This window comes from Xiphias gladius, chromosome 21 (genome assembly GCF_016859285.1).
Source record: "Xiphias gladius isolate SHS-SW01 ecotype Sanya breed wild chromosome 21, ASM1685928v1, whole genome shotgun sequence".
Classification (NCBI taxonomy): domain Eukaryota; kingdom Metazoa; phylum Chordata; class Actinopteri; order Istiophoriformes; family Xiphiidae; genus Xiphias; species Xiphias gladius.
Window position 1 is genome coordinate 17,415,578 of NC_053420.1, and position 26,795 is coordinate 17,442,372.

The 26,795-nt window shown below is 36.5% G+C and overlaps 1 protein-coding gene across 1 annotated transcript; it reads left to right on the forward strand.

Moving 5' to 3' along the window:
• rad18 (RAD18 E3 ubiquitin protein ligase) lies at window positions 1-26,795 on the forward strand. Its single transcript, XM_040158513.1, has 13 exons — window positions 1-185; window positions 1,284-1,362; window positions 2,071-2,132; window positions 2,308-2,378; window positions 6,634-7,052; window positions 8,042-8,141; window positions 10,065-10,252; window positions 10,989-11,059; window positions 11,288-11,348; window positions 15,016-15,147; window positions 16,375-16,501; window positions 22,318-22,362; window positions 26,495-26,795. The coding sequence occupies exons 1-13, from the start codon at window positions 135-137 to the stop codon at window positions 26,592-26,594; spliced, it is 1,506 nt and encodes a 501-aa protein (XP_040014447.1). The 5' UTR covers window positions 1-134; the 3' UTR covers window positions 26,595-26,795.

Genomic DNA, 26,795 nt, shown 5'->3' on the forward strand with positions numbered 1-26,795 from the left:
AACCCTCACTCAGCGGAAGTTGTCAAGTGACGTCGGAGGCGCCCTGCATCCCTTCGAGCGGGACTTTGGTCAGAGACTGCTGAAACTAAAAGTTTTGGGACTTTCTCAAATAGCTGCTTTTTTGTTCATTAGACATGGCGTTTCAGGTTGAAGCGGATTTACCGCCTGGCCTTGCATGTCTGAAAGTAAGTTTTAAATTTATTGTTAAATGTACCTCTTTTGCTAACATGCCGGCTACTAGCCCTTAGCTAAATGAAAACCCCAACAGCTACATCCATGGAATACCCACAGACGTTATCCAACGAGTAACGTCACCACTCTAAAGCAATTTAACGTTTGATAAATATACATTTAATTGTTATTCATCCAGATCTTTCATGTACAACTGAATGGCGTGCTAATAGTTGCCAATGTAACCTTAGCTAACCTTATAGCTACAGTGCAACAGACACATTGTGAGTAGAGCTACTGATGTAGTAACGTTAGTTAAGTTATCACAGTTAATATTGATCATAGCACACAGTGTGAAATTGGAACTCTGTCCAATCAGAATGTCTAACTTTATTTAACGTTTAACGCACGTTTAACGGAACAGTCTTAAACGTGTTTGCTACCCTGCTGAAACAAACAATTACCTAAACATGCATAGCTAGAGGTCTTATCGGGTAACGCCAAGTTATTTCGGGATCCTGTACAATATGTAACGTGACAGTGAACCAAGTGCAGGACGTTGTGAAACACGCCATATAGACATCTGATCACATGAGAAGAGACTTACCTGGGTAGTGCCACTCACTATGACTTGTGCAACCTCCAGTCACCTTGTACTCTATAGGGTATGGATGGGTTTTAAGAAGTAATTTCCCACTATAGCAATGTGTGTAAAACTGTTTGCCAATTTCATGGCCAAGTTTCCTACAGGGAAATCACCAACTCTACAATGGAAACTTTGCGTACCAGCCATTAAGCAACATTATGATTTGATTTTGTTAAACTGAAATAAAAGTTATTTTGATTATAAAATATTTGAATAAAATATGAGTTAAAAATGCAGCTACTCTGTTGAGTAAGTGTAAACTAGCTTAGTTTTACTGAAAAGGTAGTTATTCATAGACTTTATTGTTAAATTTCATGCTTCCAACCTGCCATGTTTTCAATATATGGAAAATGTATTAATGCCAGGCCACTTTATTTTCCACAGTTTTTGGTTTAAAATTTCGTTGGCTAATAGTTGAGTTGTTTCATGATCAGTGTTTGATCACTGTGGTTTTTCTCATCTACAGAATGTCGATGCCCTGCTTCGGTGTCCAATTTGCTTCGACTTCCTCAATATTTCAATGATGACAAAATGCTCTCACAACTGTAAGTAACAAGTTGAGCGTTTTCTTGAGCAGACCTGGTGCTAATTAGTCTTATAAGTTTAACAAAGGGAGGCGTATATGAAGGCAAGACCATAAAGCGACTTATATAAACAAGCAAAATGCAACTGAGATCCTTTTGAAAAAATACTGTCCAAATGGTAGTTTTGAAATTCAATTTAGTGCAGTAAGAGCCATTGAATGATAATGGGTGTATTTTCAAATGAGTGGCGTGTTTTCCCATATGTGTGTGTATGTTAGCTACTTGTACAAATTTGTTAGCTTTGGTATCGTTATAACCTTGAGCAAGAGACCCATACAGTCCCTCTGGATCCAGGATCCTACTGTTGTCTCTGCGATAATAACTTTGATCTCCCTGCTTAACTTGAAACGAGTTAATCTTAGGTGCATGCATCTTTGCCTAATTATTTTTGTCTCTATAGACTATGCATGCTTTTTTTGTGTCTGAATTTCGCTTTGTGTTGGATATGAGTGCACCCATAGGCTGGAGATTCTCAAATCAGTGGCTGTAATTGAGCCAAACTAGGCCCTCATTAGATGTGAACTGAATACAGTTGTGAACTAAATGAGAGAATTTTTTTACATATATTGTTCAATCCAAATCGATACTAACAACTTTGATGAAAGAGAGGAAATTATCTGCCTTTTGCCTAACAGATGAACTAAATTCTGTTTGCATTTCATCCTACAGTTTGCTCATTGTGCATCAGAAAATTTCTTTCCTACAAGTTACAGTGTCCAGTTTGCAATACAGTAAGTATGGAATTGATTTGAATGCATAATTATACTCCCAAGTTTCATATGCATAATCATTAGGGTCATAACTTCAATAAGGATGGCACATTCTGAGGCCGTCATCTGTAATTAATTGTATTAGTTTGATAAAGGATGTATGTTTCCTTCATATCTCGCTTCCTCCCATTCTTAGCAAGCAACAGAACAAGATCTAAGAAACAACCGTTTATTGGATGACTTGGTCATAAACTTTCAAGCTGCAAGGTAACTGCACAACACTTTGTAGATGATTACCAGTAAACAGATGTATGTCTAAAAAGTATCTCTGCAAAGTTACCTGAATGTACACTGCATCACCAGTAACCGTTTTTCAAAACAGTATTACATTTATCAGGGTAAATGGTAGAAAGTATTTAAATATAGGCAATGGATTGCATAATTCAACACATATAGGGAATAAAATGCTGTTTTGGTATCGGCATATTGCCCTCACCAGATTTGTCCCCATAAACAAGTTAGCAAACATGGAGTTAGATAGTTACTGGCTTGTTGGTCCTTCGTGAGGAATAGCTCTTTTGTTTATCATCACGTTCTACCAAGTAAAGTATTTTGTGGCCTTTTTCAAAACAGTACAAACAGAGAACAAGGATCTAAGCAATTTCTCTTGACAGCAGCATACAGTATCTATTTTTAGTGTGATTACTTTTAATTCTTTTGCCTTTAGAGGTAGACGAAAAGAATATTGAAAATGCCAGATCAGGAAATAAGATACAATCCATGTAAAACCCCTTCACCATACACACATGCGCACCACCTGAGCACCTGTCCAATTTGTATCATCATGTTTCTAAGAACTGAAGAGAAAAACGATTGCTGTGGTGATTTTAGGGGATCCCATTATTATTGACAAGATTACAGTATGTCCACAATGGAACCAATTTCAGTTTACTTCAATTTACCAGCATTGGAGAAACACTTATAATTACCCAACAGTAATCTGCCTCTGATTTAAGGATATTCTGTAAATCAAATGGGGATTTTGTTTTCATCAGCGGATGTCATTCAAGGTTCTCCTTGTACACATGTATGTGAGTGTTGAGTAGCTTTGGGGCTGATATTTTTTCATTATAACAGGATGTAGACAGCCGTATCCAGAGCTGGTCTAAAGCATACTTCTTTTTACTTCAGATTTGAGTTTTTTCCCCCAGTGACAGTTACCACAGTGAAAGAAAATTCAAAATTGAGAGGCACTGGCCGCATGGGTTGTTTAGGCAGCCTGATAAATGTTAGGGTGTTTTCCTGTGCTGTGGCAATTATTTTGTAAAGAGAAGAAATCTGAAATTTACAACATCAGGGTACAGTACGTCACCACCGTCCCTGGGTTTATTAAAACCTGTTGGTTTAGGGTCATAAAATGAAGATCGGATGAATTTTATTTATCCCAGGGGGGAACATTTGCATCGTTACAACAGCAGCAGGATATAGATGGGGGTGGGTCAAGCGTTGTTCAAATAAAGATCTTTACATTATCATAAACATTACATAATCATAAAAATCATAAACTCTCGTTATGTTTTTTCCCATTATATTCCTGCCAGTCTTTTTTTTTTTTTTTTTTTTTTTAAATGAAGAAAAACCCAGTATAAAATGACAAAAGAACAGACTTCTCCTTAGAGGTGTATATTTTGCTTTACTCTTTCTATTGCAGAAATAGACAATGGTCTATGAACAGTTTTTTTTGAGTGGTCCATGTTTTAAGGTGCATTATTGCATTTTTCCAAGAAAGAGATGAAAAGAAGCCTGCTAGATGAAATCTGGCTCAGTTTCTTTTCATCAGTGGGCATTGTGCCTGAAAAATACATTTAAAAAAACTGTCAAACTGAGATCTGAAGTGTTTCATCAGTGTCTGGGCTGATGTTGATATAATGTCTGAGTGCTGTTATTGTTCAGTAAGCCATGATGTTTCTCCCTTCCATCAATCACCTCCACGTTATCAACCCTCTGAAAGGTCTCCCTTCAAACTGTAGACCATCAGATTTTCATCACTGTTGCAAATGGGTGGGTTGCACAGCTGCTCTTTCCTCTGTCTTTCAATTTCCTGTTGTCTAGCATTGAGCGTCTGAAAAATGGGATTCATAGAGTGTTGTTGGTATGTAGCAATAGACTTGTCTCAAAAAATTTAGTTTAAGAATTTGTTCCTTTTCTGTGAAATAAATATATCAAATTTAAGGTCTGTCTCTGTTGTAGACTTCATAGCATGTGTTTGTGGATTGCTCCCTTCATGGGTCACTCACATTTCTCACTGTACTAGGTAGCTGTTGGCCAATGGCACTTAGTTACCGCTATTAGACTAGAAGCCTTTTTCTCTAGCATTGTCACACGTTTATAACATTGCAGTAACCAGCTACCAAGTAGTCTCTTCTCTCACTCAGAAAACATATTCACTTAGGTAGAAGTGGATCTTGTACGTTGACACATCACATACACTGCTATTAAATTTATTTAACCACCTGTACTGTATCTGTTGTGGGTACAGTACATGTTGTTTTCTTGAACTTAGCAGTTTTCTTTTGTAATGGACCAGTGTCTTCATACCTCTTAACAGCTGTAGTCTATGCATTTTTTATTTATTTATTTTTTTTACTTATTCATTGTTACATTTTATTTGTGTATGAAATACAATGAGGTAAAACACATTTTGATACACATTGTCATTGTTATTAAAGTGCTATATTTTTAAAATCCCTTTTAGATTTGAATAGTTGATGATACTTTACATTGTACATCCAGTGGACAAAGCAGTCACACTGTGAAATTGTATGTCACAGAGGGTGTCCAAAGGAGTGGGTCAACAATCATGTGCATTAGTTAAAGTTCACTAACATCCATCTTTTAAAAGTGCTGTAGTAGCGGTCCTTCCACTTAACATTCAGTTCGAATTATAAAAGGTTTATTCTTCACATTGTATTGAGAATCAATATCATGGGACAATTTAATTCAGTCAGTGTGAGTAATTTTAAGTAGATGGTAGTGACTCATTTTGGCTCTTTTGGTTACTACAGGTAGAAGATTGAGATTTTCGAAAACTAACTAAATGCCTAAACTCCTGCGTTTATTCCCTCAAAGTATTCCATGAATGAATGGTGATATATTTCTTAAAATCTGACTTTTTATTTCGTGTAACTCATTTGATGCAATTCTTTTTGTTTCGTGCCTCGTTTAGTCTTAATTAGTGATGTTTAAAAGCATTGGTTTGCATTCATTGCAAACACTTTGAATCTTTTTCATTATTATCTCCTGGAAAGACCTGGTCCATTAATTATGTCTCCGACATGCTGCTGAATAGTGAATTGTGGATACAATCACATTGAACTGTAATGCGTAGAGTTTTTGTCACCTTTAGCAAACTTGCCCTAGCTGCATGTTCCCATCATTTACACACTACAGACAAAACATGAATTCACATAGAGGAGAGGTAACAAAATTGTCATAGTAGTCTGAATCATGATCAACTGGCACAGTGTAACTATGGTGTAATTTTTTGTTACTAATTTTGAACAAAGTATTGTAGATATATACTACAACTCTAAATTTTTTAGCCTGCTTATCTCTTTTCTCTGGTGTCATTTCTATGGCAACAGCTAGTAAACTACGTGGGTACAGTACAATTTAGAACCATTTGACATACTAAAGTGATGGAAAAAATGTGTCTGCTCAAATGAGGCAGAAATCGTTACAACTAATGGCTATAACGTAAGGTGATAGTACATTAAATTATCCAGGTTGTGTTGAGTAACAGTGCATAAACAATTGGATCTACATTTACAGAAGGGGAAATATTAGATATATGAAACCAGCAACTTTTACCTGTGCAACTGGTTTAGATACTTTTTCATACATCTTTTTTTTTTTTTTTTTTTGCTTACCTTTTCAAAATATACTACGCTTAGATAATTCAAAATAATTTGTGGCAATAAAAAGTTTATAACGTGTGTGCATGTGCATGAATTTGCTTTTAATAGGGACAGTGAGCATAAGTAAGTTTTAAATATGGAAAGCGGAACATCACACACCTCATTTGTTCCATTTTATTACCAAGTAATGACCCTACTGCAATCTTTTTGCCTTCCACATTTCCACGACTATGGCCAAAGCTTCTGCTTTTTCTCGCTCAGTAGAAAATGACCGAGATAATTGTGCAGGTACAGTTTAACATCAAAGGGCTCACATTACTGTCATAAGTATTTATTGGCACATACTGCTCTTCTCTTTTTAATGGACTCAATATGTTTTTTAAGAGGACCTCAAGTCTATTATCATACATAATATACTGATTGTAATTATAAATTTTTGTTGTGATAAGTGTTTTTTAGGTAGATAATTTGTGCAAGAAACAGAAGATGCTACTGTATGTATCAGAGTGTATTAAAACTTCAAAGGGACATGACTGCCTGCATGTCTAAATCATATGCTGCTCACGTTTTCATTCACATGCACTTTGCCTTTCTTCTTTTTCTAGGCAGCAGTTGTCAAAAGCAAACTTTGACTCTCCTCCAATATCGCCAAAGACCCCGTCTTCAGCTGTCAAATGTAAAACTCCGAAAGAGCGGCGCCAGAAGTCTAACAGCTCCGTTCTGAGTCACTTTTTCCAAAAGAGGCCCAAAATATCTCCCACAAAAGAAACCCACTTAGGTGGTTCTGTTGAGTGGGGAAAAATACACAATGCACGCACCCACAGTGCAAATGACGCCGACCTACATTCACCAACTGCTCAACGTCCAGTGGCTGTGAAGGAAGAGCCGATGGCTGTGGAGGAGGCATCTGTCCAGTGTTTGATGTCAGTCAAACAAGAGGACACAGTTTTGCACAGTATCAGCACCGGGGTTGAGATGGCACATTCCTCGTCACCATCAAAAGACATAAAGCCGGTGATTAAAGGTGACGCTTTTTCTACCTGTACGTTAAGAACTCTGCATCATCGAGTATGACACACCCCATCTATCTGACTTGTTATTTCTCTCACAAATTCACAATCTCACAACATTAAGCTTTTCTGGCACTTTAACATAAAAGAAGTAAGCATGTGTCTTACTTTGTCTGGAAATATTTGTTGTCTGAAGGCAACAATTCTTCTGTTACATTAATGTACATGTACATTTTTTGAAACTCAAAGTTATAGTTCAAATACTCTGCACCAAAGGCAGAACTGGTTTAATTGTTGTCATTTCACCTCTGCAACCCACCATTAAATCTCGTTAGGACCCTCTCCTTGTGTCCCCAAATTAACCAGGAAGACACTTGACACCCAGAGTGGTGTGACCTCCATATCGTTTAAAAAAAAACAAAACAAAAAAAAACAATTTGCAGAATCTTTAATTTTGCCTGGTATACGAAATCCATAACACTGATCGACAAACCATCGCTACTTCTGTGTCAAAGTTGTTTTTGTGGCGATGGAGTTGTGAACGGGGACTGTTTTTTGAAAAACTTTTGTCAGTACATTCACAATCTGACATGTGGGATATTAGGGATTCCCCTTTTTCAAACAAGGTTCAAGCAATTTTTTAACTTTTTAAAAATTGATTGTATACATTTGAAAGTTATCAGTGTTAACATTTATAGTTAATGGGGAAAGGATTGTTACATTTTTTTGGTGTTAGTCAGTAGGTGTTCCTGTGAGATTACTGTTACCTTGTTTAGGATCAGTTCCTCATTTGTTTCATTTGAATAATAAATGAAGGCATTCTGGTGTTATAACAACTTTTTTCTTTCTTTCGTTAATGGTATGCTATATAAACTGTCTCTGATTAGGTGTAGCCAAGGGAGTGGTTTGATTTGGATATAATTTGTATTTCGACTCATCACCAAAAACTGATTTATTATTTTAATGAGTTGCTAATAATGTCCTCTTGTGTATCTTTTTGCAGTGGAGTGCCCTGTGTGTTCTGTCAGTGTGTCACAGCAGTTTATCAACAAGCATCTGGACACATGTCTTAGCAGTGGAGAGAAGAAAGAAAGCTTGAGAAGGTAAAATACCCACTTAACTGCTCACTTAAATGACAGCTCTGTGTCCCTGAAACTTGCTTACAGACTTATTCATGATGTGTCTATCCAGGGATTGTGTGACGGTTTGGGAATGGAACCACATACATTTGTAGTGTAGCTTCCAAGAAACATAGTTTGGTGCTGTGCAAAAGTTTTAGGCACTAGAAGTGAAGGAGTGAGAAGTGAGTAAAAGAAGTAGTAAAGTTGCTTTCAAAATAATGCCAAGAAAAAAATGTATTTATTAATTGATCTCATACTGAGTGTAGTGAACAGAAAAAAAGACCTAAATCAAAGCAATGCTTTGCCTTTAAAACAGCACCATTCCTCCCAGGTAGACACAGGCACACAGTTTGTCAAGGTACTTAGCAGGTAGGTTGTTCCAAGCATCTTGGAGAACTTGCTACAGTTCCTCCGTGGATTCAGGCTGGCTCAGTGTCTTCTGTCTCTTCATGTGGGCTAATTCCAGACTGACTCCATCACGGTGAGATCAGGGCTCTGTGGGGGCCAGACCATCTGTTACAGGACCATTTGTTTTTCTTTTCATTGAAGATGTTTGGGTTTGTTGTCATGCTACAGAATGAATTTGGGACCAGTCAGATGCTTCCCTGATGGTATTGCATGGTGGATGATGAAAATCTAAACTTGTTAAGCGCCTAAAACTTTTGCACAATAATGTATGTACACATTTTATTAACAGCAGATCTTCACAATATACACATTAGGGTGTACTGTCAATTGACTTAATGGGTGCACTTTTTCTACTATCTGTTTTTTCCACTTCCTAAGAAGTGGAGTGTTTTTATTTTTGGGTAAACTAGGAGGAAGATGATCACTAAGTGTTAATCAAATATTGTTTGCTTAAAATGGCTGAAGTCCAGTAATTATACAATTACAATTAGTTATTTCTAGGTTTGTACTATTACAATCGACCTGGCTACATATTTTGCTGAAGAAAGGGTCTGTGACATAATTTGAGAGACCGATCCTTGCAACTGGCCTCTGAAACTTGGTTTATCACGATGATTAATGACTGGTTTTGTCATGAATGGTCATATTTTTGTAGCAGTGCAAAACACTTAATCCTGAGTAGAACTTGATGTCTTAAAGATAAATTGCAGTGTGGTATGGGCCTGGGCCGCTGCACTGGATGCACTACATGACAGACAGGAGTCACACAGAGTCACTTTCACTGCTTGCAAATGAAATGTAGGTAAAGCTGAAACCAGCAAATAACTCAACAACTGCCATGTGGTAATAATGGTAATGAGTTAACAACCCAGCTCGGCCACAGAGAGGGTGATCTGCACCCCAAGCAATCTAAGAAGCCCCATTTGGAAATACTTTGGATTTTGGTCAGTAGACGGCAAAATTGTGGAACCTCGTGATGAAGGTGTATGCAAGCTATTTAAGCTACAATTAGTCTACCATGCCAGCACTAGCAACCTGAGGGCACATCTAGACAATATGCACCCAAGTAATTACGTCTCTTGTTGTTTTGGTTTGCCCTCTTATGGACATAATGCACAAAAATAGATATTCGAATGGTTCAAACCTGTGTTTTTTTTGTTTTGTTTTTTTTTTTCTGGGAGGATTAATCAAACGTCGTTTTTAGCCAATTTGGACAGCTCTAGGGATTAAAACAGGGACGGATCATAAAACCAGGCTGAAACATGACAACCCCTATCTGTTAATATAATTATGTCATGAGCGCAGGTAATGTAACCACTGTGTGATATATTTGATTAAAATGGGAGTTCCATCATTCTTTTCCACTTATGATGTCCAAAAGGAAGATGGTACAGTCACAGAAATTTATTACTGCTGAGCAAACCTATACCTACGACAGGGATTATCAAGCTATATCTGGTGATTACTGAAATAAACTATTCAGCCTGACTGTTGCAGCTCCCTTGGCAATGCGAGGCGTCCAATGGCCAAACTGGTGTACAACCTACTTTCCATGCAGGAGCTAAAGAGGAGGCTGAAGGAATGCCACCTCTCAATGCAGGGTTCTCGAGACCAGCTTATCAAAAGACACCAGGAGTTTGTCCACATATACAATGCCCAGTGTGATTCCCTAAACCCAAAATCAGGTGAGGATATTTGGTCTATTATACCACAAGGGTGATGCTGTAATTAACTAAATTATTTCACGTTTGTTGTCATGAGTGAGTAGGATTACTAATGAAACGTGTGCTACTGGCTTTTATGTTAATGAAGTGTATGCATCACTGGAGCTAATGAAACAAGTTGGATTTTAAAATTCCACCATTGTGTTGTTCTAGCACACTTATGCAGTGTAAAAAAACTGCGGAAATGTGTTGACTTGCCCACTGTAATGTATGCTTACCGTGTTTTCACAATACAGCTCTCTCAGTTTTGCACCACCTAGTGAAAAATTCCACATATCTCAAAGCAATATGCTCAGCAAAAAGTTCTGTAGATATCAGTAAATGTACCAGCAAATGTGTACCCAAAGCCAAAGATGAACAAGCAACCCACCAAAATCGGATTGTACCAACTTGGATCTCTCCATTCACAGCAATGCACATCCAGCTTGGATTTACATTTGAGGACAAAAATTTTTTTACATACACATAGAAGTTATTCTCCCATAGGTAACATATGAACATATACAGTAGGATGTATGGACTGACACGTTTGATCTTACAGGTTGTTGTTTTCCTTACTGGCATCTCCAGGAGTGCCTCAGTTTTTGAAAGTGACAGTGGGTCAAAACCTTTTAATGTGTTCAATAGCACAATTCATGTAACAAGCAATATTTGTGATCTCAAGATTGCTAAAGATTTTTCTTTCCTCTGTCAACAGCCGGAGATATTGCCAAAGAGCTGGAGGCCAACGAGAAGATCAGGAACCAACTTCAGGGGAAAGCCAAACCTGTACGTAGTAACCACTTAATGGGATGTTTTGAGAACTTGAATTGTAATAAAAAAATTCACAGGCTACTTTTTAAGGACATTTTGATCACAGTAATAAAGCAGTTCTAAATTGCTGGCTTTAACCAACATGACATGGAGCAATTGCAAAGCAAATATTGTTGTAATATAGTATTTATTTTTTCATTGATGGTTAATTTATATATTTTTTTCCATTCAAACCTCTTGTAGGTCATGGTTTTCACAAAGAAACAGACTGAGGAGGAAATTGATGAGATGCATTCAAATTATAGTGAGTGTTTTTTTTTTTTTTTTCCCCCTCCTTTCCTAGGAGCACCTTAACTATTAATTCTCACACATTAGGGTCTGACTCACCAAGCTGACTGCTATAAATGCAGCGACAAAGGTCAACTGATGAACTTGCTTGGCATAATGTTACATCTTCTGTTAAAAGTTGTTATTTGAATGCAGTGTAATGACTTTAACTAAAGCATGCTTATACTGTCTGCTGCATGACAAAAAATAACTAGTTAGAATTCTGTACTTGTGGAAAAAAAAATCTTTGAAGAAAGATAAACGAAACAAACTAGTCAGGCTTTCTCTACTACTGTTTAATGGTTTATAAAGAATATAGCAAAGTGTATAAGTAATATCATAATGCCTTCGTCACGTGTACAAACACAACAAAAGGTACCAAAGAAATTCTGTACACACAAAGCAGTGATTTTAAAAAAAGTTTACTCAATGCTGTCAATAAAATTTCAAAATTAATTCCAATTTTCCCTCCTCCTATGCAGGGCACTCACTAATGTCAGATAATGCAGACCATAACCAGACTGTATCCATAACTGTGGTTCAGTTCCAAAAACGTATGAATGCCGTGTTGTGTAAAAGAGAGACCAAAATGTCGACATAAGTTGCATGAAAACACATCAGACTAAAAGAAATGCAAAATCTTGTTACCTCAGAGAGATGGACCACTTCTCTAAAGCATATGAATTTATTTTTAAACTCAAGTTGAAAGGACCAATTTTGTGTTCGAAACGTTTCTTTCTCCTTTTTTTTTTTTTTTTTTTTTCACCATATATTTTACAGCACCTAAAAAGAGAGAAACTAATAATGGAAAACACTTTGGTTTGATTTCCCCCCCCCCATTTCTACTGGTACACAGTAGAGTGGTACACACTAAGGCTCTTGAAGGAATCTAGGAAAGCTGCACTATCGAGTCCATATGTTGGAGTGGGTGTGCAACTGTGAATCATTTTGGGTTCCCCACCTTTTAAGACAAGGCAAGTCAATAAAAAACAGGCAATGCTGATATTGACTTACCTTAACTTGTCTCAATTAGGGGAAATAACTAAGCTTTTCATTTTTGTTACACAGTATATCTCAATATTTAAGGCATCTTTAACCAGCTTCAAAAAGAAATATCTCATATATAACCATAATTATGACTAAAAAGCTTTTATTAAACTAATCAGACATACACAGAATAACAGTGCATATACAAACATTCTTGCATTATTTAAAATTTACCATCTACTACACTATCTCCATCTACCTATTACAACCTTTTTGAAAGTACACTATAACGTTTATTACTTTTATGTTGACTCATTTTTTTTATTTCTGTTAAAATTTCATCTTTTTGTTTTTGATTTTGCTTTTTGATGTACTTTTTTAATGAATTCCATGCCTTATGTAGGGCTGTAGTGCATTTATTACATAAAAGTGTAATAATTTCATCGGATGATTGTGTAGTTGGTCTTTCTTTCAGGTGAGATGGCCCATGACAATACTGTTGGAAACCCTGTTTGATGATTTGAATCATCTGTTGGAATATGTCAGTCAAACTATTAAATGGCCATTTAAAATAAGAAAAAAAAAATCCCACTGGATTATTTGCTTACAGAACAATGCCGGATGCAATCTTGGACCACAAAGGTTTTAAAAGTCTTATCTGACATCTGACATTTTTTGAAAGCAGACCATAGGCTTTCAGACTGATCAAGGGATTTATTCTTTCCACTTCTAGGCAGCTAGTTCGGTAGGAAAATCTACTAGTAGAGACCTCAGTCTTGCTTGAGAGGTAATCCATCACACTGCGAGATGTGTTTTTTGTCAAAGTTGAGTAATGGTTGCAAGGCATTGCAGTGGAGAAGTAGAGACCATTCTGGAAACTGAATAGGCAATATTCACAATATTACGTACTTTTGTGTCTCCAACAGCATCATTACGATTTTACATATTCAGTGTGTCACCCAGCTGTAATCTCAATCTTATCAGTCTAGAAGCCTTCCATTTGGAGCCAGCCTCATATACTGTACCTTCCACAACCCATTACCAGGAACAGAAACAGTTAGAATTGCTGTCTTATTTGACAAATTTAGCAGCAAGGGGTGGGATGAAAATGTAAAACTGATGAGATTTTACCTTAGTGTAAATAATACCCAAGAGTTTTTTTTATTATGACTTGTACGGTTACGTGGCTGTTTACGTTTCTAAGATTTAAATTTTTTTTTTTTAATTTTCCCCATTTGCAGTTAGCTGATAGCTACTCACTCAGAGAAATATAGTTGCACAGAAATCTGGACCAGGTCTGTGTTTCTATCCTCAATGCACAGTGGTCAAGCAGGAAGAGCAGCATTATAGAACATTATCCGAAGTCTGTTGATATAGTTGAACAAGATGAAAAGCCTGTTGGGAATAACTCTGTAGAGCTAAGTTTTAAAAGTGGCTGAAAAATTGTTGTGACTCACAGGAGGAGGATTCTATAAATAGCTGCGCTGGTGTGATAACCTCTTGATTTATCAGAGGAGGATGTGGATGACTCACTCTGCCAGCAAGGGGAATGGTGACTGAGCAGATAGGAAGGGGAAAGCAACAGGCATGCATGCAGACACCAAACCCACCACTTGCAGCCTTTTCTTAATGTGGCAACGTGTTCTCTTAGTGTTCATCCAGACAGTTACTGGTTATTCAGAAAATGTGCTCATAACCCAGTGTAACTGCAAGGAAATCCTGAAAATCCTGCCATTTCAGACCAGCCTCTGACAAGTTTGATTCTGTGTACTGTATGGGCTTCCCAATTGTTGCCATTGGAAAAAAAGAGTGTTCTGACTGGAGTTGTGCTGGCAAATGTTATTGTAACTAGATTGCAGATTTGTCTTTTAAATTAAAAAATAAAATAAAATAAAGATGTATTCAATATGTTAGGTTTTCCGTATGTCAATGGAAAAGGTGGATTTTTTTTTTTTTTTTTTTAATATTTGAAAACGAACCCCTAGCTGATTATGGAAGCTTAAATGGAAACATTTAATTTAAACACATATAGACCTCATGAAGTTAGCTGTTGCCAGGGTAACAACTCATGCAGTTCCAAACATTAAGCATTGAGGCCTCCAAGGGAAATTAATTCTGCTGCGGTTAATTATGGTAACTAGAAGCAACAAAAACGTTGCCCTTTTTTCAATGAGTGTTTGGCTTCCACCCGAGTAGTAAAAGGAATTTATTGCCATGGTGACCTCATTTTGGAGCATGCATCTCTGATATTTTACTTAAAATACTGAGGCTCATGAATAAAACCTTGTATTTTTTCCAAATCTTTTCAAGGTTGGAACTTGTCATTTCCAAGTCAAATATTAATCTGATTTGCCTGATGTGTCAGATATTGTTCTCTCACTGAGAAAGATTAGTGCGTTTACTATAAATATTAATACACGATTTCCCAAACATACAGTGGCCTATTTATGGGTTGGGTTCCTTCTTTCTTTAAAAAGCATCTAGTCAACTTTATATTATTAACAACTATTTAACGCTAACCTTAAATGGTAGGATGTAGTTTTGCATAAAGCTCATTGACAAGTAGTGCATACCTCGGATACTGTTGCATAATGTTACTACACCCAGGCCATTGAAACTCTGTACATGTTCCACCATATAGTCTATTTTGCCCACAGGGAAGCAGCACAACAGCGACTTTTCCCGCCTGATTGCCCAGGTCCGGGGTCGCCTAGAGACCACCAAGCAGACTCGTATCAAACAGGAAGTTGTTGTGGAGGGAGAGGATGTAGAACAGACGCCCTCTGCAGGTACTGCAACACTCATTACCTTTCTCAAGGGACAAAATATACACACAACAATAATAGCCATAGGAAACCTTTAAGACTCTGGTACCCTTTAACAAAAGTCACCTGCTCCCAGTGATACCCAGCTGTGGCAAGCTCACCCTGTGTCTTTACAAAACAACAATTCCTATTGTGAAACTATTACAAATAAATTGCTTTATGACAAATTTATTCTTTAGCAGAATGCAAAATAAGCCATGCAATGAGGCTTGACAGAGCTGTTGTGACTCCCTGCTGGTTGTGTGTGTGTGGGAGAGTTTTGTGCGTAAATTGTACTCAATTTATTGTTCCATTCTTCCCAAATTCACAAAATGACTATGCACTCCACTGTTGTGTGCATCAGGCAAAGGTGGATAAAGATATGACAGTAATTGTAATGAATGTTGGTTTGTTTTGGGAACAAGTGGAAATGCAGAGAACAATTTACCAAATGTTAAAGAGGAAGTCCAAAGATGGTGAGGAGTGTCTGGTGGAAAGAGTTAGAACAACACAAAAGAACCTACAACAGTTTTTAGATTATTTCTCATGTTGGTGATTTATAACAGTGATTTTTAGTCTTGAATATCATTGACATGTTTTTTAATATATTTTTTCAGTTTCATTGGTAATTTTTTTCCAGTTCATCAACAATGTTTTATCAGCATATAAATTAAGTGGGATTTATATCGGCTAAACAAATGAATTAATAAGGTTGCATGTCGCTCATTTGAATGCACGATGCAAATAAAAAGTCACGCAAAGTAGTACCAAAGGACCTGAAATCTGCTTTTACATGAGATAATGTGAAAATCTTGTGTCCAAAGGAGATTAGGTTGTTAGGCAATGCCCCTTTTGACAGGTAATTTTTCCACTGATGTCTGACACGATGATCTACAGAACATTCGGAAAGTTTTACAGAGCCCTTCACTTTTTTTTTCACTCAATACCATGTAACAACAAAGGGAAAACAGAATCTTAGAATTATTCGTAAATGTATTAAAAAGGAAAAATGTAAATATCACATTGACGTAGGTATTCAGACCTTTTGCTATGACACTTGAAATTTAGCTCAGGTGCCTCCCATTAGTTAAAATTTAAAATTTGTTTTTTTTATTTTTTATTTTAGCATAAGGCTGCAACATAGCAAAACATGAAAAGGGTGAAGTGCTCTGAATATTTCCTTAATGCGCTGTATATTTTTGCATCCTTCAGGTCAAGTTGCAGATTCAAAGAGCTGCTTAGTGACAAAGGTAGAAGATGGACACGGTGACGAGGAGCCATCAGCGAGAGGGACTGAATTGTCACCCAGCCCCACTAACAGCGATGTGTCCATCAGCAGGTGAGTTGTAGATAACACACACCCTCAAAGCTTGCTGTCAAGTGTTGTTCCCTGTATAGACAAAATGTTGAGACAATTAAATTCATACAGCTCGGATATGAGTAAGTATAATTTCACAGTGGTGATGATTAAAGATTACTATGAACCTCAAACATTTCTTATTTCTGTTAAAAACTTTAATCTTTATTATAGAGATATGATACCATTTATTTTCAAGCCACTTTTGAATGGACAGCATTGTAATCATCTCTGATTAATTTAATATTTAATTATCATTGCTCATAAACTCCATCATGGTAATGGCAATTATCGTGGTAAACCAATCTGAGGTAATTGCATTCAGGTGTAAACACGTTATATAAAGAAGACAAACTGTTTCGCCTGGACGTCTGTCTCTTCACAACCTGTAGGAATGCTATGATAGCCCAGCAAATAACACTAAGAAAAAACACTTCGTCTCATTAAACATTTAACTTATGATATAGAATATAAACAAAAGTGTCAGTTAGCTGTTGTAAATAGTCGAGTATTAAAAAATGAACCTAAACTACAATAGTGTAATGTTGCAGTATGGTAAATATTTACTCACAACACATACTCAGTCTGCACATGAATTAAATATTTAATGCTGCCAATTCCTGACCCTAAAATCTTTACATCTCTCATGTAACTGATAACAAGCACACTAGGAGAACCAGCAGATCCAGCTAGGAGAACATACTGCAGTGCAGTAGAACAACAATCCTTTTGTAGATGAAATTTAGTCAAAGGTGACAGCAAGGCTTCACTTGGAATGACAAAGTCTGACATTGAACCTCTGTATGTTGAGATTTTTGAGCATATCGGATAAGTACAGGCAACCATTAAACTGGAACTCACATTGTATCATGTTCACATGAGAGCAATTTGTTTCGTAAAAAATAATTTATATTGTTTTGGGGTAATCATAAAATGACAGCGTGCACACTTGTGCAGTGCAATGGATAGACAGTATGAGCTTAGCTGCTTGACATCCTTCTATTGGCAATAGATCCTTGGTTTTAAAAAAGAGAGAAAAAGTAATGCATCTGAATCATGCACAGTATAATACTGAAGATTTCTGTTTGAACCTTGAATATTCTCAGCTGGATCACTTACTTTCACACACCAAAGACCTTTTACATTCTCAGCCTTTATGCTCTCCTCCTACAGTCACTTAACTTTGTTGTGTTGTGACACTGTAGGGAGGTATACCCTACCTGTTATCAAAGGAGGACTTATTTTTTACATCTGATATTTTAATGAAATTTTTTTTTGTTGGAACATTTTCTTGAAAACCCTAAGGTTGTTTGTTGCATATTTCTAATTCAGGTGCAAATATGTGTATTCTGTTTAAAAGTTGTGGGTTGAATGCTGATGATTAGGTGTCACTTTTCTTTTTGTAATTTTGTATTTAGAAAGCCTAAGTTTACGAACAAGTTCTAAACAGATCGTTTGCTATTTTTCCGGTCTCTTTCCCCCATAATCAGGTATGAAGAGCATTTGTGTGAAATCACACAGGTTTGCAGTGTGAGTAGTAGTTTCAATATCTATCTATAAATGGAGGAATCACTGTCTGTGTGTCCTTTAATTTTCTCGACAGCTGCTCATCCAGTCAACTTCAAATTTCACGTGTTTTGTTGAGGACCCAAGGAAGTGCAGTGTCCACTGTGAATGTTTTTGGTTGAGCAGTTTTCGAGAAACATAAAAAGAGAAATATTAAACAACAGTTGGTTAGGGCTGAAGCGACTCATCCATATAAACGATGTCATCGATTAGGACAATGGCACGTCGCTGCGCCTGGTCAAAGCATGGATTCCCCAGAAAACAAATTGCAGCCACAAAACTCTCACAGGATCATCTAAAGTGTGGGAGTATTTTAGACAGAGACCCAAGCTCTGCTAATTGGAAATGGCTTATTACAACAGTACAACCGGTCACTCGAAGTGAAAGCATCCTGGAGTGTTTTCTCTAAGGCACATCAACAGCAAGACAGCACCATTTTGTTTACTTTTTATCCACACCCACGATATATAACGATTATTAACAGGCGGAAAAAGTCATTTATGCGCCACTACTGTTATGGTATTGTAATGTTACACCATGCGTCATCTAATGTTGTTATTCGGCCTTCGTATATTTTCTTTTTCCTTGAATGGCCATGTATGAATGAGAAAATGGCTTAAACTAATGTTAAATCCTTTCAAATATTTTCCTTACTGATGCAAAAATATATCTGGAAAAATCTGTGATTGTCTTAACTGCGTATTACTCCAGTGATGAAATAAATCCATATCATACCCGTTTTAAGTAAAGTTCTGCAGTAAAAATACTGCTTCTCCAGTTCAGGCAGATGGTTACTATGACACACAGTGATTTAAATTAATCTGCATTCATTTACAAGTTTATTAGGTATACCTAGATAAAACTGCACCACAACTTACATCCTCCAAAATGACCATTAAAATAAATCAACATTTCTTTCAAACAGATTATATAAAAACTGAACATCCTCATGAAGGGATACTGCATTAGTTTTATCTAGGAGTACCTAATAAATTGGCAAGTGAGTGTATATGTCACAGCAATCCTTTTGAATTTGTGGTCCAATATTTTCTGATCAGGTATTTGACAAATAGGGGTAGTAGTAGTAGTAGTAGTAGTAGTAGTAGTAGTAGTAGTAGTAGTAGTAGTAGTAGTAGTAGTAGTAGTAGTATCATCATAACACAGTGGTGATCTGGAAATATGATGATGATTAAATCAAATATTGAACTATTAATTAGAAAACATGCTCATTTTGAGCAGGCACTGCACTAGTGATTACAAACGGCGAAGATCACTCCCTCTCTTCGAATAGAGCTCTGCAGCCAAAATTCTACATGTGGGGAAACCAGACAAGCTCCTTCATTGCACCATTAAAACTGACATGGATAGGCTCTTGTCTGTGCTGTCAACAGAGTGCTACAGGAATCCGACAGTCCTTGTTTGTTCATATCGCAGAGGGTGATTTGGTTGGGCTCTTTATACTTAAGTAATGTATCACGCAACTTCCTTTGAGTGCATATTACAGGAATGACATGTGGCTCACTTTTAAAATTAGTTGTAAACAGATGTCAAAAAACTGGAAACAGAAAAATGTTGAATCAAGCCCTGCTTCACTGATGTAGCCTGAGAAACTTTCCTGCCTTGTCTTTAAGTTGTTGAGGAGAAAGTGAATTTTTGCAGTACAGCCATGTCCATCTCCTCAGCCATCACAACTCAATTAGGATGTAGTTGCCCTTGGCACAATGCAACTCTGGCAACTGGATGTTACAATAACGACTGCTGTTGTTAACAACTAACTCCCCCTGTGGACACCCATACACGGTGGCTTGTTTATAAACAGATAATGAAGGATAATATAGTAAGACACAGTTGTGATAACAAAAAATGTCTTCATAGGAAAAGTTATACTTATTTACAAATACTGTACATTATTAAACTTAAACATTTTCTTATAACTGCATGCAGCTACATTTCAGTGTATTATAAACCATTTATTAAATGTTTGTATACTGCTTATAAATGCTAAGGAGGTGGACTTAACGTTAAGTGTTACCATATTTCTATATCAAGGACCTGTTTTTTTTAAACTTTGTATAGTGGCTTTTATGGAAGGACTCAAAGTATGTCTTTAATCTCTAAGAGCAGCAACGAAAAGCTGCATGCAATAAATTTACACCCACTTTATGGTACTGTAGGAATATTTCCTGACCAATCTACAGAATCATGTTTTTGTATCTTAAAATCAGGCCACGTGTTGTCTGAGTGTTCCTGCTACCTGGGTTTTAAGAGGATTATCAGCTGCTTTAAATTTAATAATTACCAGCAATCAGATAAGGACCAAATTAAGTTAGTTTCAGTTTATAGCAGAGGAATGGTTTAAAAAAAACAAAAACAAAACAAAACACCAGAAACAATCAAAGCTTTGGGAGCATTTCAGTTTGAAAGTGGCTTTACTGCTGTTTTTAAGATTTGCAGAAATACGCTACTGATATAGCTTTTTTTTTTTTTTTTTTTCCTTTTTACTACTACTATCAGTATTTACTTATTGCAGCCTGTAGAAGTGTTCTATGGCAATTCCAAAGAGGAAATTCCAGTGCTTGCTAAAACGTGTGTAAGACCAACAATAATGTATTTTGAGACAACCTTAAACGACTGCAGCTCTCCAGGGGAAACCCCCACTTCCAGCAGCTATGACAGCCCTTTGATTTTGTTTAATTTTTTTTGTATACGACATTTTTGATACGGCTACGTCATACGTGTGAGACCACACCTAATAATTTAAACATTAAGTGTATAACCAACACCTGAATGCCACAGGTTCATATGTGTTTTCTGGCAGGTGTTAAAAGTCATTTCCGTGAAAACAGGAAGTCTTGGAATGTATATGAAAAGGGTGTATCATCTGTTGCATAAAAGGATATGTCCTCTCTTCTGCCCAAACCCTCTCTGTTTAAGGATTCATTAGGACTAGCTCTGTGGTGGCAAAGAGTCAACCTTAAAATGTGTCTCTTTCAATCATTCGGTATGTCCTGCTTGGATTAACCTGCATGCTGAACATTGAGTATCGCATGGTGTTTGATAAGTGGTGGATCAGAGGTCAGGTTAGATTATACTTTTCACCACAAACCTTTTTTTTTTCTTTGTATCTAGTAAGACCTTCATTTCAATCTTCTTTTTCACTAATAATTTGTCAGGCCTGACACTGTTTTGCATTTTATTTTATGCACCAATACCATGCAAGCATAACTTGCACCTTTTGAAGCCTGTATGTTGAATTTAAATGGTAATCTGCTGCATTTAACCGCTACTATGGTGGTGTTGTCGGTCCAATTCATTTCTCATTCTTTGATTGGGAATCTCTGGTTTTTGTGCTGTTCTATAAAGAAATTATATCTTTTGTTTTGATAAACATAAACATAGTTTTGATAATATGAATGCATAATGATAGAAGATATTTTTTGTAAACTCCGCAAGTTACATTGTGCTCTTAATTTGCACACCAGGTTTACTAGACTGAGTGGATGCAACTAATCACTTTTTTGCAGTTTATTTTGTTATTTTCTTTTTTCTTTTAAGCCATTAAACACTTGAATATAATTTTTTTTTTTCTCCACCCCCCCCCCCCACCAAATGTTTCTCCGCAGTTTAAAATCACAATAGTACTAAAGTATAACCACCAGGATGGTAGGGGTGTGTCTTTCATATGCTTAAAAATCATTCTTATTGCTTTATTGCCAAATTTCATATCATTTGTAAGCAGATATTATAGCTTTAAACAGCAAAAGTGGGAAGATCTTCAAATCAGTTGTTTTAGAGTGTTTGCCTGAGGCAACCTCACGCAATAGCCTATAGCTAGAAGTCAGGCAGAGAAACAAGGATCCATTTTGGCCCTTGGTAGTGTAAAAAACCGGATATCCAGATTTTTACTCCTCTTGAAGTAACATCTAGATCCATAACAATGTTTTGGCCTATAGTTGATTTTGGCAGTAGCTTGGCTTTGTCACTGGCAACTGGGTCTGTAAAATGTGTGTAAAATACAGTAAAAACATCTGCTCATATGAGTCTAAAATATTGCAGAGCATCACAGTCTGTTTAGACACAGCTAACCTTCAGTGCAGTTATTCAGGTACAAGCCAGCGCAGTAATTTCAGTAATTTCTTTTTTTTGTTAAATTGAAACAGCAAATCAGTTAATCTCTGTAAATGACATCTTCTCCTTTTCTTTCCCTCCTCTTCCCCTTTCTTCCCTTACAGTTCTATTTCTGATATCTTTGGTCCAGAGCCTGCCAGAAAACTTGAGTAAGTGTTTCTTCTGTCATTGCTACAGTCTAGAAATTAAATGTAAAAATTTTTTTAATTTTTTTTTTTTTTTTTACTGTGCTACCTAAAGATGTTTGGTACAGTGCTGTCATCACATTCTGTTTACCATTTGCCATTACAAGTGATTGCAGTTTTGAATAGACTGGGTATTGGCATACAGTTGCTGTCAGGATTGCTGTCCATTTTTCAAATTGATTTTTTTCAAATTATTTATTTATTTATTTATTTATTTATTTATTGACAGTGTGTTTGAGGCATACGCACGTACTGTCAGTGAGCTTTGCACCGGAAAACATAAAAATGAATGCATTATGTATCCCCAAACTATCTGTGCTGCAACCCGCACTCTCAGTAAAATAGGGCTCTTTATCTGTAGTTATAATCTGTTCCGAAAGTGGATCCCTGGTCTGAATATGGGTCGGTCCTGTGGATGTCTGAATTACATTTCTAGACCCATTTTTAATCCTAGCATGTCATCGAAGCAAATGAATAATATTCCACTGTTTTGTCTATCCAGCAATCTGTGTTAGAAGTCAAAGGATTTTTTTGAGTGTATGCTCTGTTTTCTTCGAGCAGACAAGTACAGTAGCTCAGTCTTAAATTGGTTCCATATTATGAATATATCTGCCAGTGTGTTTTAGCCGCGATTTGTATTCTCATCAGGGGAAAGGAATGTTCTGGTTAAGACTGAAGATGATTTAAGAAAAAACACAAAAAAAAGGATTTTACTGTATATGGTTACATTTCCTTGATTTTCCTTCAGCAAGTTTAGCACTGCTCACTGAGTTACTCCTGCCAAGAAAGTGTTAGCAAATAGTGGACAGTTTTACTTGGAGTTAGTGTCCCTGAGCTCCTAGTGATTGTTTTGACAACTTAACATCCCTGGCAAGGTGATTTTATCCAGTTAAACTGTTTGTCAGAAACTGAGTTTTATCAGCAATAAATGTAATTGTCCAGGGGTAGTGGTGGTCATATTTTGAACCAATTATAGCTGGGACAACTGGGCAAAATTTTCAGACCATATATTCTGCATTTGGAAAACTGTTCTCCGAATACATACATTCTTTTTTATCTGATTTTTTTTTTTTTTTTTTTTTTTTTTTTCTACTCCCTCAATAATTTTGTTACTGTGCTATTACTGCTGTCATCTCTGTCAAAAGATTTTGGTAACTCAATCACTCGCAAGCCAAGCACTAAGACACAGAATCATAACCTTTAGTTCACAGAGTGGTGCTGCTTTGCCTACACAGCATTGCAATTTCCCTCCCTCTTATTTTGGTTGCTGGTGCCGCCTTGTGCTATTAAACTAAAACTTTTCATAAGCTGGACAAGTAAAAAATAACAAACTAAAGTGATTAATCATGGTAAACCTTTAAATAAACTTTCTGAACCAGTTCAGATTGTTGTTCTGGTTCAAGCCATGTCCACTAGTGCCCACTAAATTATGTTTTTAATGCTAATACATGACATATTGCAGTCCTTGATTATTTTTCATGTTGTCAAATGATGCTACCAAAAAAAATCATGCAGTAGTCTGCAGTACATTGTGGTTTAAATAAAATTTTATCGTTACCCACACACATTTAAGTTTGTTTCAGGGACATTTCACACTGTTGATAAAACACCAGAAGAACATGCATCTAAATGTCATTTCACAGTGTTTATTGGGGATAATCTAGACTCTGCTTTTCATCTCTTTCCAAACCAACAGCACTTTGCGCTGAATATAATCATAGTACACTAGTAGTTGGACCATGAAATGCTTCATCAATTCAATGTACGGAAGCCAAATCTGTTTTTGTAACAAGTGTGAAATGAAATTTTCTTTCTATCAGCCGATTCTTAATCTCCATCAAACAGCCTTTGTTGGACTCTGGCAAAAATGACAATTTAACTGTTGTTTGTTTTAGTCCTGATCCACACTTTGTGCAAAGGCCATCTGACTGCTTACCGATAATCCAATATACTTAGACATCCCCCCATTCTTCTGCTACCCAAATATGGACTTCTGACCCAAATTCCAGTGCTGGAATTTTGTTTTTCCAGTGCATAGAGTCAAGATAAAGAGACATAGGACCTTGTCACCGGCTGGAGGGTGATATACATACATGGTACAATCAGCTGAAGTGAGCCCTTCACTGAAGCTGTAAGTGGTTCCACATGCAAGACCTTTAGGGCTCCCCTTTGGTTTCTTGGCCATTTTATCTGAGCATGTCTTATGGAGGAGATCTCAGTGTGTCCACCAGTTTGTGTCAGAGGTGCTTCAGTAATGAGGCTGTAATTTAACACTACATGCTGAGCTCTGGAGCCAAACCAGGATCACATGGTGGAAAAGAATACTGGTGTGGCCATAGATAATCCATAAAAGGAAAATGATTTATTTATAGGTATTTAGCGCTCAGTCCAGATGTGTTCCTCTGAAAACAGTAACGCTTCCTTCAACGTAAAAACAGGTAATTCTCACAGTGTATTTTCTTGTTATACTAACTAAATGTAAGTACAGATTAAAAAATAATCTCAGGAAAATAAATGAAATACTATAATATGCATCATCTTCCACCATTAGAATTCATGTTTTAAAAAAAAAAAAAAAAAAGGTGCAGACACTTTACTTTAAGGGAATTGCTAACAGTGTGTCAGTAATGTGCTCTGTTTTTACCTCTCACACATTGTAAAGTAATACAACAGGATTTTGACAAGATCTTTGGCAATTCGTTTCACTGTAGTGCTTAGTAGTTTAGTGAAGGGATGGAATTTGGATTGTGATGATCATAGCATTATCTTACTGTCCATGAGAGATGATATTCATTGATGTATTCAATATTGCATAATAAAAATGTAATGTTCATCTCTTTTATTCAAATAACTGTTTTTTTGAACAAAAATCTTACATTTCCCAAAATTGTGTAAAGCCTTATAGATTAGTGACATGTGACAGATTTAACTAAGATTCAACTTATCATTAGAGACAATGCATTATCAGAGGTTAACATTACGAGTCTGTATTAGTGCATATACTTAAAGCTGTGTATGTACGACCACCACTACTATCAGGAGAAGGTTGTTTTTTCGAGGGCAGAATGGAGTACTATTATTTCAAATTGGTCACTCTTGACAAATGTTAGAATTTATGTTAAACACTTTGTTAATTGCCAGAAAGAACAACAATCTGGCTGTTGAATGATCAGATGGATTTTTGGCATTTGTTAGTATTTTAAATTATATATTTATACTTTTTTTATTTTTTTATTTTAATGTACTTCCTGGAATAGTCTCAAACAGTCTGTTGCTCAAGTTAGTCGAAATTATATTTCTGTAACTTCAACAGCATAATAATCAAGTATGAGCGGACTCAGGCTATACACCTCCCTCCCTTTCCCATTAATTGATTGCAGGCTGCCGAATTTATAGTATCTCCTTTGAGTTAGTTGGTCAAAGTAAAGGATTTTGGTATTAATTGACTGTACGAACTGCTGGTTACATAGAGGCAACTGCAGGCAAATAGGCGGTCCTTTTAATTCAACAGAAATGGTAATGGTTAAAGGAAGCACTTTGGCAGAGTCCTGACCAGAAGTATTAAATTGTAAGGTTTCCCTCATCCTCTCAAATTTGTAATTTGAGATTTCTTAACATATGCATCTAGGTCTGTTGGCGTGAGAAAAGAAGGCAAGTTTAAGAAGGCCTGGTTTTCACCGACTACTGTCGATTGATTAAAATAATGCATAGTCTTTATGGCTTTGAGACAGTCCTCTGAGGCTCATAGCTGATGCTCATTCCAAGAGTGAACATCATGATCATTAGGTAATTTACTACTGTAAGCTTTTTTAGTTTTGATATATTGCGTGCAGAAGCCAAGCACCTGGTGCATATCATTAGTGCAGAGCAGTGCGGCAAAGGGTGTGTTGCACCTGGTCAGATTAGCTTTTGCTTTGAAATAAGGGCATTTCAAAGACGGGTACCTCAACCACTATTTGTTACTTTTCCTGTTGCATGCATTTAGTTAAGCAAAATGTTCATGACATCATTGTTGATTGTTACAAGAAATGTTGGATATTTCTGTTCTCCATTTACAGAACACTAAAAGGTATTCTCTGAAAATATTCTTTCATAGAGACACAGAGAGGTCCTTAGTCCAAAAGCGAACATCCAGCTCCAGAGGAGACAATGCAGCTTCATCGCCTGTTCTGGGAAAACGGCGGCGTAAAACATAAGGAAGGATGGAGGATGGGGTAGGAGAGAGAAAGAAAGATCTCTCACGGACCAAATCATTACCAATAAACTTTATACTGACTTTCAACTTTATCAAGAAATTATTTTTATGCAAATTCCTCTCCGGAATTTCTTTGTCATTTTCAGAAGGTGCACTGTTTGCTTGTGTCATGGTATGAATAAATGTTGCGTATTTTAACATA